At 38.7% G+C, this 14528-nt stretch overlaps 1 protein-coding gene across 2 annotated transcripts in view; it reads right to left on the bottom strand.

Moving 5' to 3' along the window:
• MPHOSPH8 (M-phase phosphoprotein 8) overlaps positions 1–14528 on the bottom strand; it is a 68475-nt gene that overhangs the window by 9772 nt on the left and 44175 nt on the right. The window contains exons 5-10 of one of the 2 annotated variants that reach the window (XM_079138837.1): positions 10390–10599; positions 7129–7254; positions 6960–7048; positions 4899–5039; positions 3932–4018; positions 1482–1636 (exon numbers count right to left, since the gene is read on the bottom strand). In XM_079138837.1, the coding sequence (XP_078994963.1) occupies positions 1482–1636; positions 3932–4018; positions 4899–5039; positions 6960–7048; positions 7129–7254; positions 10390–10599 (808 nt within the window). Of the gene's footprint in view, positions 1–1481; positions 1637–3931; positions 4019–4898; positions 5040–6959; positions 7049–7128; positions 7255–10341; positions 10600–14528 lie in introns of both variants that reach the window. The other variant, XM_079138836.1, reaches the window with a different exon arrangement.

The raw sequence follows: 14528 nt of genomic DNA, 5'->3' as shown, positions 1-14528 counted from the left end.
GTTCCAGGAGGTGAATTCGATTTTGCTACTGCTGCCTCTATATTCCTGATACAAAGACTGTGAATGTGCTTAATATATATTCATCTAATGACAAATGAAAAAATGAGAATTGAGAGTCCTTCAATCCTGGAAAACAGGAACATTGGCCACCCCAGTGGCTGGATCCCTGCAGCTATCCCATATGGACAGAAGAGATAAGCTGACCTCCTAGGATTCCCAGCAGACATGTAAGGCACCCTGAGATGCCCAGCACAGGCTGTTGTGGCCTTTGCTTTTTTGTCTAAATGTATTTTCTGCTCAGAACGCAAGACACTATATCTGGAATTAGAGCAGCCATCTTTCAGGGATCAAGAACCAAGTGATTTCCTAATATAGAGAGAGCAGGAAGTGAGAAGAATGGGGCTGCCTACCCTGAGACACTTCTTGTATGGAGAATAAGCACCTTATCTCCTGCAGTTATCAGCCTCTATTTGTAGCCTTTCTGGCAAGGCTTACCAAAAGAATTTTTGTTTTTTGTTGTTTTTGCAGTGCTGGGGATGGAACCCAGGGGACTTGCACTGGTAGAGCTTGACAGGAGCTCTACCAGTGAGCTACAACCTCCTACATACCCCCAACCCACCAAGAGAATTCTTAAGAAAATTGCATTATGAAGTATGAACTTTGATTAAAATATAGAATTTACTTGCGAAAGAATGAATCTGAATCTAACTATGGCACACAAAGACAACAGAATGTTAGTCGAAATAAGCCATTAAGCCACAAAAAGACATGAAAAGAATCTTACATGTCTAAAGGCTAGGTAATATTTGATTCCATCTACTATAATCAAACTAGGGAAATAGTTAAAAATCAGTTCTTATCAGAGGTTTGGAGAAGAGAGATGAAGAGGTGAAAAAAGGAATTTTAGGGCAGTGAAACTACACAGTATCATACTACAATAGTAGATACATAAGATTATACATCTCTCCAAACCCCACAGAATGTATAATACCAAAACTGAACCCTAATGTAAACTCTGGGCTCTGGATGATAAATAATGAAGTGCTGATGTGGATACATGGATTTTATCAAATGTGCCACTGTTATCAAATGTGCCACATTATCATGGATGGTGATAATGTGGGAGGCTGTGGGAGTCTCAGGGTAGCAAATACGTAGCATATAATTTTAAGGCCAAAAGCTTAAAATTGCTCTAAAAAGTAAAGTCCATTTCTAAAAGACAAAGTTTAAATAGTTTGGAGAAAATGTCAGTCAAATTAAGAACATAATTAGAACTTTAAGATATGCCAGTGTTATGTTCAAAATTTTCTAAGACTTCCATAATTCATATGCTACTTCATCATCTACTGACAACAAACTCATCAGGACACATACTTAACCTTTTTCTAAGCAGTTGCCTGCCATTTCAATTATGCTGTGTCCAAATAAATAGATACATCATACTGTGTGACTTAACCATGGTAGAGTCACTTCATACTTACGTCTCTAAATGGCTCTTCAGCAAGTCATACACAAGCACGTTGTTACACTGCTTTGCAAAATGCAATGCACTATTTTGGTGCTTAGACAAAATATTGCAGTCAGCTCCACATTCAATTACGAGCCGTACAATGTCCAAATTTCCTCTTTTACAGGCCTAGGTCAGGAAGAGAGTGATAATTTCTCAACTGTAAATTGTAACTACCAATTAGTGTCAGTCCATTTTTCTATATGCCTAGGAGTTCTTTGGGAAGAGGGCAAGGCATGATGGAGAAGGGCAAGACAATCTGGGACCAGGTCTTAGCAAGTGTTAACTGTGCAGCATTATATATGTACCACCAGGCCTCCCCCTAACAAGGCACGCACTCCAGAGGGTGCACTTGCCTGCCAACACCTTGCCCAGGCTCTCCAGACTTCCCTCAACCCTATCCTCCTCTCAATTCACCTGGCTTTCCCACACTTTGGCTTTTCTTATCTATCTTTCCACCTCTCATGCTCAACCTGTGGCTAGGCTACAGTTACTGTCACTAAGAATGAGGACTCTTACATACGAATCTCTAGCCATACCTCTCTCCTAGGTTCTGGGTTCCTCCTCCTAAGTGCAATGCCTGCTGAATATCTGAATGCCCTATCTCTGATTGCCTCTGTGCTGCCTTACTCCCCAACTTAGAACAAAGCCTCACCTGTTACCACAGTCTATGAATTCTACCTCCTAAAAAGCTGGCAAACTACCTGTTTTCATCCCTGTCACTATTTAGTTACAGAGTACCATTTTTTCACTTAATTTTGGAAGCCTCCCTACAAACTACCGTCTTTTCACCAATCCATTCTCCCTCAGCACTAAGGAATATTAAAACATCCAACCAATTCTTTAATCTGATGATATCTTTCTCCAGTTACCTTTCAGTAGCTCCAAACTGCCTTCAGGATTCATTCCCAGTTCCTCCTCAACCTGTATCAAGTGCTGGTGCCCACCCCTCCCCTACCCTTTCTGTTCTGGTGTCAGTGTCTGCTGTTCAGATGCACTCAGTGGCTTGTCACTGAGATGATGCTCTGAGGCACCACCTCTGCTCTACACATATGGCAAAAACATACATAAAGATTAAAGACTCAAAGCTCAGGCTGCTGAACAAAATGAACATTTCCATGAACCAAAAATGAAAAAGAAAAAACAACCCACAAAGCTTAGATCCCAACTGTGGTCAAAGGTCGGAAAGGGCTAAGAACCTGTGCTCTTAGGCTCAGAACAAAACTCAGTGCCAGGCCTGCTATAGAACCAGAGTCATACTGTGATCTGGTTAAACCTGACAGTTAAAACCAGGTGTTCAAACAAATCCCTCCTTGGGTCATGACTTACATAAATGTTGCATTTCCCAGTTAAGAGATGGGAAGACAAGAGCCATTTACAGATTGGTGTCTGGACCTGTTTGTGTCCTAATGCCTTGCTGGGTCATGAATATGGAACTGCCAGAGGAATGAGCCATACTGGGTCTGGCCCTGAGAGGCAAACAAAAACCTGGTACGGGGGAGGAGTACTGGTAAGGTTCACAGGGAGCTAGGAGACTCCAACCATCTGCCACTCAGAATACATCTGCAAACTGCAATTCCAAAGGAGACAGATTCACCAATACAGACAGCACACCATGCTTTCCTACTCCCACATCTTTGAACTTATGAGGGTTGAAATGGATCTAAGAGACTACAGTCATCTTGCTTGTAGTTGCCATTATGTCATCCCAAACCCTACTAAACAAGCTCATTAAAGCAGTTGGCAGGCTAGGGGTATATCTTAGTGGTAGAGCACTTGCCTAGCATGTGTAAGGCCTGGGGTTTAATTCCTAGCACAGCTTTGGGGGGGGGAAAAAAAGGAAAAGTATATTATCTCAGCTTAACTACCATTAGACATATTAATATTTTTTGAGAACGGTGAAATACATTCTGGCTTAGCACATATACCCATTCTTGCCTTAGGGTGTAGGGAATCCACCAGTCTCACTGCCACTCAAGATATGCTTCTGCCAGAAAGTCCCCAATAAATTATACTTTGTGCCAGGACCTGAGTCTTCAGCTCCTTCCACTTTTGGCAGAGAATTCTTGTACAATGGGACAGAAGTTTTCCTTAAACAACTGCAGTCCTCCTACCTTTCTCCAGTTCCCACTGAGGCACTCCTGCTAAGCTGTGCCCTGAAAGGACATGAAACTTAATGCCTACCACATTTCTCTAAGACACCCTGGGTCCACAAGGCCAAGTTTGGGAGCACCTTCCTATGTTTGCTCCAATCACATTACTAATCGTGGCACACTCTGCTGCTCTGCTGGGCCACTCCTAATCATCTGTAAGCTGCTAAGAGTCCAGGGACTGTTCTGTTCCCATGTTTTTCCCTATCCCCAGCATGGGGTCTGACAGTGGCAGACACCAACATGAATACCTAATAGAGACCAAGGAACTTACTTTCATGAGTGCAGTCTCACCATTGCTCTGCTGGACATTTACAAAAGCTCCAGCTTCCAAAAGAATAGCCACTGTGGTTAAAAAGTTCTATTAAAAGAAAAGAAAGAAAGAAAATAAGTTTAATTCCCTCCAATTTTTTTTTTTTTAGTTGTCAGTGGATCTTTTATTTTATTTATTTATATGTGGTGCTAAGTATTGCACCTAGGGCCTCATACATGCCTGGCAAGCACTCTACCACTGAGTCACAACTCCAGCCCTGAAAATTCTTTAAAACACATTTTTTTGGTGTTTTGAAATTTTAAGCCATCAGGAAAACTACTGGGCAGATTTCATCCCAAGTGTTGGGTGGCTACCATTTTCCTGTTTCTTCACTGCAGGGCCCCTGGCAGTGGATAGTGTTGAATGTTGAAGGTGGCACCTGCTTGGACACCTGCTCATAGCCATATGCTATTCTGTCAGCAAGTGCTATCTTACATTTACTCATTGGTTTCCATATAAGATCCTCTGTATATAAATCCTTTAAAAAGTTAATACATGGGAACATTTTAATTAATAACCAAAAGCCAAACTTAATTTTAGTTGGAAAACTAATGCTGAAATTGGCACTGGTACTTTAATAAGAGGTCATGTTCAATAAAGTACTTCCAACTAGATAAATCACATTTTGAAAATTAAATTACAAAGTACTGTGGCAGGGGTTGTGGTTCAATGGTAGAGCACTTGCCTAGCACATGTGAAGAACTGGGTTCAATTCTCAGTACCACATATTAAATAAATAAAATAAAGGTCCTTCAATAATTAAAAAAATAAAAAATAAAATAAATTACAAGTACTAATGATAACAAAAGTTATTCATAATATATCACAGGTCAACTGAAACATCAAAGTAGAAGGTTATGTGATCATATGACCATTATATTTCACTATAGAAACAGACATGAGTCCCTGATACAGTGCGGTTTCAAACCTTCTCAGCGGCATGGATGAGGGCTGTGGTTCCATTCTTCTGTCGTCCATTCACCTTTGCACCTTTGGTGATAAGAAGTCTCAAGAGGTCATCCTGACCTCCTGCTGCAGCAAGCATCACCAGTGTCATCCCGCTGGAATCCTTTGTTGGTTTATTAACAAAAAAGCTTGTTAAGTCTTTAATCAGAAAAATTCTAGTACCAAGTCTCTTCACCCAAGATGTTTCAATGTGAAATCACTAAAGGCACTGATTGAAAACATCTATTTTTCACCACGGTATACTAATAAATAATCAGAAATTATAACCTTTAGAATTATTTTCACAAATAAATTTTACAACTTTACAGTGTTCCTGTTTAAATTCTAAAAACACATCGACAATTTGCATGATATAAAATGGTGAGTTATTTGGGGGCAAATGATCAAATTCTCTACTTAGAAAATCCAAAGCAAGTAACTTGAAGTGTATAAATGAAGAGTCAAATGTACAAAGTTACTATGTTCACAGATGGAAGACTCAAGATATAAAAAGAAGTTCCCTGCCAAATTAATCTACATATTTTATATGTTTTAGTCAAAATTCCAACATTTTTCCTGAAGTGTTTGTTATCTCAAAGGATTAAACCTTAAAAATATAAAAGCAAGAAAAACAAGACAGAAGATAACATCTTTTCAAAGCAAGACAAGACACTCAAAGGCTACAAATGAAATACCTCTACAGACATGACTGTCCCAAAGAAAGAATTATCTAAGCAATATAATACTTCAAACTGAAAACATAAAAACTAAGAAGGGCTGATATGCTTCCATATAAAAAACACATATACACCAGTGTGAAAAAATCCCTAGCCAACAAAGGAAAGATGGGCAACTGCTATAAATGGGCCACCACCAAAAGGACATACAAAGTTCTTTTTCCCTTCTCACAGTGGCAGAGGATAAGCCAGAGCCAAGCCCAGATAGATCAAAACCAAATAAAATTTGTCATTTTGGGAGACTGGATTTACAAATTCTGTATATTTGTACAGCTTTATGCCCATTTGAATTTTACAAAGTGAATATGCATTACTTTCATTATTAAGAAAACTGAAATATCTAGCAACAATAGGTGTTGGAGAGGATGTGGGGGAAAAGGTACACTCATACATTGCTGGTGGGGATGCAAATTAGTGCAGCCACTCTGGAAAGCAGTGTGGAGATTCCTTAGAAAACTTGGAATGGAACCACCATTTGACCTAGCTATCCCACTCCTCCGCCTATATCCAAAGGACTTAAAATCAGCACACTACAGAGATACAGCCACAACAATATTCATAGCTGCTCAGTTCACAGTAGCCAGATTGTGGAACCAACCTAGATGTCCTTCGACTAATGAATGGATAAAGAAACTGTGGCATATATATATACAATGGAATGTTATTCAACCATAAAAAATAATAAAATTATGGCATTTGCAGGCAAATGGATGAAATTGGAGAATATCATGCTAAGTGAGATAAGCCAATCTCAAAAAACTGAAGGACGAATGATCTTGCTAATAAGTGGATGACGACACATAATGGGGAGTGGGAGGGGGGCAAGAATGGAGGAAGGAGAAACTGTATAGAGGGATAAGAGGGGTGGGATGGGTGGGGTGGGGGAGAAAAAAATAACAGAATGAATCAAAAACTTTTACCCTAGGTAAATGGGTGATTACAAAAACGGTATGCCTCTACTTTATGTACAAACAGAGAAACAAGATGTATCCCATTTGTTTACAATAAAAATGAATTTAAAAAAAAAGAAAGAAAACTGAAATATCAAAGTTTTGTTTGCTTTTTGGCACTGAGGATTTAACCCAGGAGAGCTTCCACTGAGCTACATCTCTGGCCCTTATTTAATTTTCAGACAGTGTCTCAATAAGTTGCTGAGGCTGGCCTCAAACTTACAATCTTCCTGTCTCAGCCTTCCAAGTTGCTAGAATCACAGGCATGTGCCACTGCACTCAGCTGAAATATCAAATTAAATTTACTGCAACAGAGCTACTTTCCATGTTCCTTGAGATTTTTCAAAGACATATTACCTCTTGGTCTAGGTTGTAGTCTTCATTTGAGTTAAGTGCAACCTTTACAGTAACATAATCCCCATTTTTCACAGCATCCCTCAACACATCTAAAAAGAAAGAAAAGGTGAATTAGGTTTTATATATCTAGACTTGTGAAAGGGAACTGAATAATTCCAAAAACACTCACTACTAGGAATTGTATCTGTTGTGACAAAAGTCTCATCTTCCCCATCGAGATGCTTTTGAAAATCTTCTAATTTCATCCATTCCAGCTGCAGGTCCATGCCCAAACTCAAAATCTGTTGCCTACCATCTGGAATACACAAAGGCCTTATTAACATACATTTTTCTGAAGTATTATAAAAACCCACAGTGCTTTGTGGTGTTTTAACCAAAAACCTTATGTACACTTTTTTTAAAATATTGTTTTTTAGTTGTTGATTTAGATGTGGTACTGAGAATTGAACCCAGTGGCTCACCCAAGCTAGGCAAATGCTTTACCACTGAGCCACAATGCCAGCCCTTATGTATACTTTTATTATAGGTCAAAAAGAACTGCCTCTTTAACTGGTAAAATTCCTCACTTTATTGGGGAAATTTTAATAAAAATGATCCACATTTAGGCATTCCAAAGATGTAAAGATAAATGGGTAAGCTGTAGTTGTACAGGATTAAGCGGCTCAAAGGAAAGAACAATGAGGAAATCGGAAGAGGAACAATGAGTAATTCTAACCAGTAAAGGATATTTTTCTGTCTTTGGTCATTCTTCTTAGATAACGTGTTGCTTCCAACCATTTACACAGGCAAAGTAATTATAAAAGTGTGAACAAGATTTGCATGTAAACAAAAATCATTGCCTATGATCCTTCTAGTATTTTTTCCCCTGTGATGCTGGGGATTGAACCCAGGGCCTCATACATGCTAGACAAGCATTCTATCACTGATTTGTACCTATAGCTCTGCTATAATCCTTTTAAACTCAGCTCAATCCCCTCCTGCTGCTGATTTCCTCCCTTATGTTGTGATCCTGTGGTCATATTAACACGGGAATAGACATGTTGATCCCTCATTACCCATGCAACACCATCAGTGAGATTTCAGCATAGTTCATTTAATAGTCATTCTAAATGTCTATAAACAAATATTTGATGAGAGTTAAAAGCATTTTCACCTAACACTAATTCCTCAAACTACATAGATATTAGGCAGATGTCAACAAAAATGAAATGTGTAAAAGATATGCAAATAAAGGAACTTTTTCTAAAGCCCTCAACTCACATTGGTACTTCTCTTTGCTAACTCTGAGAACATGACATTAGAGAAATAGCACAGATTTGGCACTATATACTCTGGCTCTGTATCCCAGCTGCTCATGTGTGGCTTTAAGGAAGTCATACAAATTTCCTGTACCTAACTTTCTCAATAACAAAAGCAGTGATAATAGTAAAAGCAGCTAACATTCATAAGGAGCATTAACTTATTCATAAGAATTTATGTAGTCCAAGCTCAATAACCTGTCAAGGGACCATAATAAAGATGAGAGGGAAACTTAGAGATTTTTCAGATATACCAGGAAATGATAGGCCTGGTTTTCACACAGAGCAGAATAAAAATTATAGTTCTTTAAATATTTTGGATACCAATCCTTTGTCTTTTTATCTTTTAAATGGTAGCTTTGGTGAATAGATTTTGTAGTCCACTTTATCACTCTTTTACAATTTTTTTGTCCTAAACCTTTCCCTATCCCAAGGGTCATAAAGTCATTTCCCTTCTTAATCCTCTAAATACCTAACATCTAAATATTGTCTCTATAGTCAAGGCCTCATTCCATCAGGATTTCATGTTCATCTGTGGGGTTTTGTCTGTGTGAATAAGCAATTACTCTGACAAAATGACAGTGCTTTTCCTCCTGCATGGTAACCCTTCAACTTAAGACCAATAAAGCCCTTGAATATAAAACCATAAAATTTTGAGGCTATTTTAATTATTTTATGTTAATAGTTACAACTATTCAATCTATTTTTTTCTTGGGTCAGTTTTGTTAAATTATATTTTTCCAGGAATTTTCCCATGTCATTCAGTTTTCAAATCTAAGAAACTGCTCCTAGAATCCCTTTATCTTTTTAATCTGTACACAATCTGTAACTCTTTTTTTCACCTGAAACATTAAGATTTCATTCCTTTCTTTTACCCCTTTCAACAATATCAGACGCTTGTCTTTTCAAGGAACCAATTTTTGAATTTACTGATATTCCCAACTCTGTCATTTTATTTTGTTTAGGCAATCGTAAGAACTGAACCAAGAGGCACTTTGCCACTGCGCTACAAACATTCCAAGCCCATTTTTATTTTTTATTTTGAGACAGTGTCTCACTAAGTTACCCAAGCTGGCTTCAAACTTGTGATCCTCCTGCCTTGGGCTCCCAAGTAGCTGGAGTACTACTTGGAGACAGGATCTGATTTAAATTAATAGGAGTGCTCTGAGCCAGTCTGCATCTGCTCTTTTACTGCTTTGTATCCTAGCAGCAGTGCTACTCTGGCATTTGCCCTCTGGGCAACCATCCTGCTCCACCTTGCCTGCTGGTCCTGGAAATTATCCCAATTTCCTACAAGCTCAGCAATGCATCCAGAAACATGTTTCACATAAGGTCTGAAATCTATTTGTTTTGTAGTAAAGAGGATCTCCCAGAATATCTTGTCTGTCATGCATTCGAATTATTATTCTCAGCTGAAATCCAAGCTACTCAGGAGGCTGAGGCAGGATGATCCAATAATTTGAGGCCTGTGTGGCAGCTTAGCGAGATCCTGTCTAAAATAAAATAAAAACAGGACTGGGTATAGCTCAGAGGTAGAGCACCCCTGAGTTAAATCCTAGCACCACAAAAAATTAAAAAATAAAAAAATTCTCAATCTAATTGTCAAGATTTACAAATGATAACCTCTTATCAGATTAAACTTATGCACATGGTAGGCAAGTGCTCTACTCCTTAGCTACATTCCCAGCCCCTTTTAAATTTTATTTTGAGACAGGCTAGACTTGAACTTACAATTCTGTCTCAGCTTCTTGAGCAGCTAATATTATGTGCTCACCACCGCACCAAGCCAATATAATCTTACTTGGTGTTATTTACTGCAAAGTTAAAAGGGAAGAATATAAGTAATTATGTATGTGATAATTTTCTAAAAGAAATCTAATGATACACAATTAGGCTAGAAAATCAAAAAACTTATAATTTCTAAAAGTCACAGAATGACTTGGTCTTCAATATAAAAAAGATTTCCAGTAGATGCAAATCAAAATCTCATTATTTTCTGATGTGAGATCAGAATTATTGAGAAAAAAGAAAAAAGTACAGTACATTACCCTGAAAGTCTACAAAACAATGCCTAACAAACTCACCTGAATTCTCATCCGTGTGGCACATACTGTCCAAAATTTCCTGATCACCTTCTGCAGCGATGTAAGCCCAAGTGTCAGTTTCATCTCTGATATTCTTCCTTTCTTTAAGTGAATACTTGTTTTCCTTGGTTTTATGATCTTCTGTGGTTTTACAATCCAGTGGTATTTCTTCTCTTTTCCGATTATTCTCAGAAACATCATTTTTCTCTTCTGTAGTTTTTTTAAATAAATCAAATGCATTTCTGATTTCTTTAAATGCTAGTGCAAAAATTAAAATATGTTAAGTATGAATCACAAATTTCTTTTGCAATCAAAAGAAAATCTGGGTTAGTATTTTTTAAAAAAAGTATTTTCTTTCTTTTTTTTCCAACCTCAGGATTTAAATTTTTTTTTTTTTAATTTTTCCTTATTAGTTATAAAGTATTTTCTTGATTTTTACTACTATTTACCTTGGTTAGTAAGCAAGATCAGATTTACCATCAAAGTTACAAAGTGATTTCACTGGTCTTTTATCGGCAGCTTGTTATTAAAAGGATGTCCGGGGTAAATAGCTGTTCAGAAGTTCAGGTATCTGAATACTCCCCTAAGGCTGTGACAAAGGTCTGACTAACCAAGTAGTGAGCCTCAGAATGATCCAAGTCATCCAACAGCTTTACCACTGCCAGAGATATCAACCTGTCTATATAAAATGCATCGTGGATTTAGTACAGAAATGGTTTCTAGTGATAACAGCAGGCTGCCAGAGCACTAGCTTTGAATTAAAGGTAAAAGTGAGAAGAAAAGTTTGTAGTACAGCATGTTCTCACCATGTATGAGATAAGAAAACTAGCAAAGTACTATACAATTGGAAAGGACTCTATTATAAACATTGGATACACAATAGACAAGTTTTACTCAGAAGGATACTGAAAATTGGACCCATCAGTAAACATTATTATAAATGGGACAAACATTAGTTCCACTTGAGGCTATAAAGGCTATGAATTGAAATACAAGCTATATAAGAAGGGGAGCTGGAGATACAGCTCAGTGGTAGAGCACTTGCCTAGCAACTAGAGGTCCTGGGTTTAGTCTTTAGCAATCATGCACATGCAAGCAGACAAACACACACAAATGAAAAAACAAGTTAACGAAGTAGGTCTAATCTTAAAATATTTTTAAGGAGAGATCCAAGATGGCGGTCTAGAGGGAGGCTGCGTTCCTTGTCACTCCACAACGCTGGATTCAAGCAGAGGATATCTGTTTCTCCGTGAGGCAGTTTTTGCTGCTTACCCCATTTGTCTGCTGTGATCACCTGCAAGCTGCCAGCATATCGAGGCCTTTTTTTGAGAGCAGATTGCTCACTGTCAGGCGTCTACATCCGCCATTTGCCTGCCTCTCGCCTGTCCACCACCTGCCTTACCCCTATCCATCATCCAACGCTCGAGGTTCACCTCCCGATCATCGGACAGCTGCCAGCAGACTGACCCCAGGACGCCAGTGGAGAACCAGCTGCCTGCTGCTGCCTGGAAGAACACTGTTACAGTACCTGCAGGTTTGATTACACGTGGCTGCCGCCATTTTGAGACAACAGCCAGGCCCTGTAGGACCCCTGGCCAGACTGACTGAGTCCCGTCTGCAGGATCCCTCAGCCCAACCGATCACTCCCTGCCTCTGGGGCCCTCACATCAACTGACTGCTCCCTGCCGCCAGGACCCCCAGACCAACTGACTGTGCCCTATCACCGGGAACCCAGACCAAATGATTGCACCCGGCCTCCTGGATCCCACAACCACACCAAACACACCCGACCTCCAGGACCATTGCCGGACCAACTGCATCCTGTCTCCAGGACCTCCAGCTGACCACGTCCACCCCTGAGCTACAGCTCCCCATTTGCCAACACATTTGGAAGCCAGAGCAGCCATCTTGGATAATCCTGGAAGCTGTAGCTGCGATCTTCGGGTGGGGCAAATCCCATCCTGAGACGCCTGCTGGAGGCTTAAAGTTCATTGTCAGGTACCTCTCATACATCAGACTACTGAACACTGGGAGGCTTCATTAGTATTTGACTGTTATACAGTAGATTTTCTTTTTTCTTCTTTTTAAAAAAAATATTTAAGTTTTTATTTCTTTATGTTTCTTGCTTTCTTTTCCTTCCGTTTACCTGTTCCCTCAGAGTCGCTTTCTCCCTTATTTACATGCAAACATCCGATTTCTTTTGATTACACTCTCACCCTTTCTATTTTCTAGACTTCTGTATATTCTTTTATTATCCCATTAACAGCCATATTCTTCATCTTTCTGCATCCTCTTTGTCCTCCATTAGAAACTGCAGACATTATTGTAAACCTGTTTGTTTTACCGAAGATAACATCTGAACACATTTTGTTTATTATGACAATTTTGTTATTGTCCCCATAGGGGCTATTTGGTCTAGGATTGCATAGTGTCTGATTTGGGCACTGCTAATATTGATCTCCCCTTAAAGAAAGTGTTTTGGAAACCTATAGGGCCACTATAAGCCTATAGGGGGAAATCCGCAATACCCCAGATCTGCACTGCTAGAGGGGAAGATACATGAACAACATGAAAAAACAAGGGAAGAAAATGCTCCAAACAAATCTAGATTCTAAATAATAGAATCCAATGACAGTATGTTAGAATAAATGTCAGAAAAGGACTTCAGATTATACATGATTAAGATGATTCGCGAAGCAAAGGATGAGATAAGAGAGCAAATGCAGGCAACGAATGATAATACCAATAAGCTGAAAGAGCACCTGCAGGAAGCAAAAGATCATTTCAACAAAGAGATAGAGATTCTCAAAAAAAAAAAAAAAAAAAAAAAACCAAACGGAAATCCTTGAAATGAAGGAGACAATAAACCAAATAAAAAACTCAATGGAAAGCATCACCAACAGACTAGACCACTTGGAAGACAGAACCTCAGACAATGAAGACAAAATATTGAATCTTGAAAATAAAGTCACCCAAACAGAGAAGATGGTAAGAAATCATGAACAGAATCTCCAAGAACTATGGGACATCATGAAAAGACCAAATTTAAGAATTATTGGGATTGAGGAAGGCACAGAGATACAAACCAAAGGAATGAACAACCTATTCAATGAAATAATATCAGAAAATTTCCCAAACCTGAAGAATGAAATGGAAAATCAAATACAAGAGGCTTACAGAACACCAAATGCACAGAATCACAACAGATCCACACCAACGCACATTATAATGAAAATGCCTAACATTCAAAATAAAGATAGGATTTTGAAGGCCGCAAGAGAAAAGCATAAGATTACATATACGGGGAGACCAATACGGATAGCAGCAGACTTCTCAACCCAGACTCTAAAAGCTAGAAGGGCCTGGAACAACATATTTCAAGCTCTGAAAGAACATGGTTGCCAACCAAGAATCCTATATCCAGTAAAAGTAACCTTCAGATTTGAAGATGAAATAAAATCCTTTCATGATAAGCAAAAGTTAAAGAGAATTTACAAACAGAAAGCCTGCACTACAGAATGTTCTCAACAAAATATTCCATGAGGAGGAAAAAAACATAACAATGGAAGTCAGCAAAGGGAGGAACTACCTCAGAGAAAAAGCACTCAAAGGAGAAACCAAGCCAACTTAAAAACCAAAAATAAGCCAAATGACTGGGAATACAAATCATTTCTCAATAATAACCCTGAACATTAATGGCCTAAACTCATCAATCAAAAGACATAGACTGGCAGAATGGATTAAAAAGAAAGACCCAACAATATGCTGCCTGCAAGAGACTCATCTCATACAAAAAGACATCCACAGACTAAAGGTGAAAGGATGGGAAAAAACCTACCACGCACACGGACCCAGTAAAAAAGCAGGGGTTTCCATCCTTATATCAGATAAAGTGGACTTCAAGCCAAAGTTAGTCAGAAGGGATAAAGAAGGACATTTCATACTGCTTAAGGGAACCATAAATCAGGAAGACATAACAATAGTAAATATTTATGCCCCAAACAATGGTGCATCCCTGTACATCAAACAAATCCTTCTCAATTTCAAGAATGACATAGACCACAACACAATAATTCTGGGCGACTTTAACGCACCGCTGTCATCACTAGATAGATCTTCCAAACAAAATCCAACCAAAGAAACCATAGAACTCAATAACACAATCAATAACCTAGACTTAATAGACA

The sequence above is a fragment of the Sciurus vulgaris genome (genome assembly GCF_902686455.1).
Source record: "Sciurus vulgaris genome assembly, chromosome: 4".
In the NCBI taxonomy this organism is placed as follows: Eukaryota; Metazoa; Chordata; class Mammalia; order Rodentia; family Sciuridae; genus Sciurus; species Sciurus vulgaris.
Note: the sequence above shows the minus strand (reverse complement) of the source record. Positions and strands in the feature narration are given on the sequence as shown.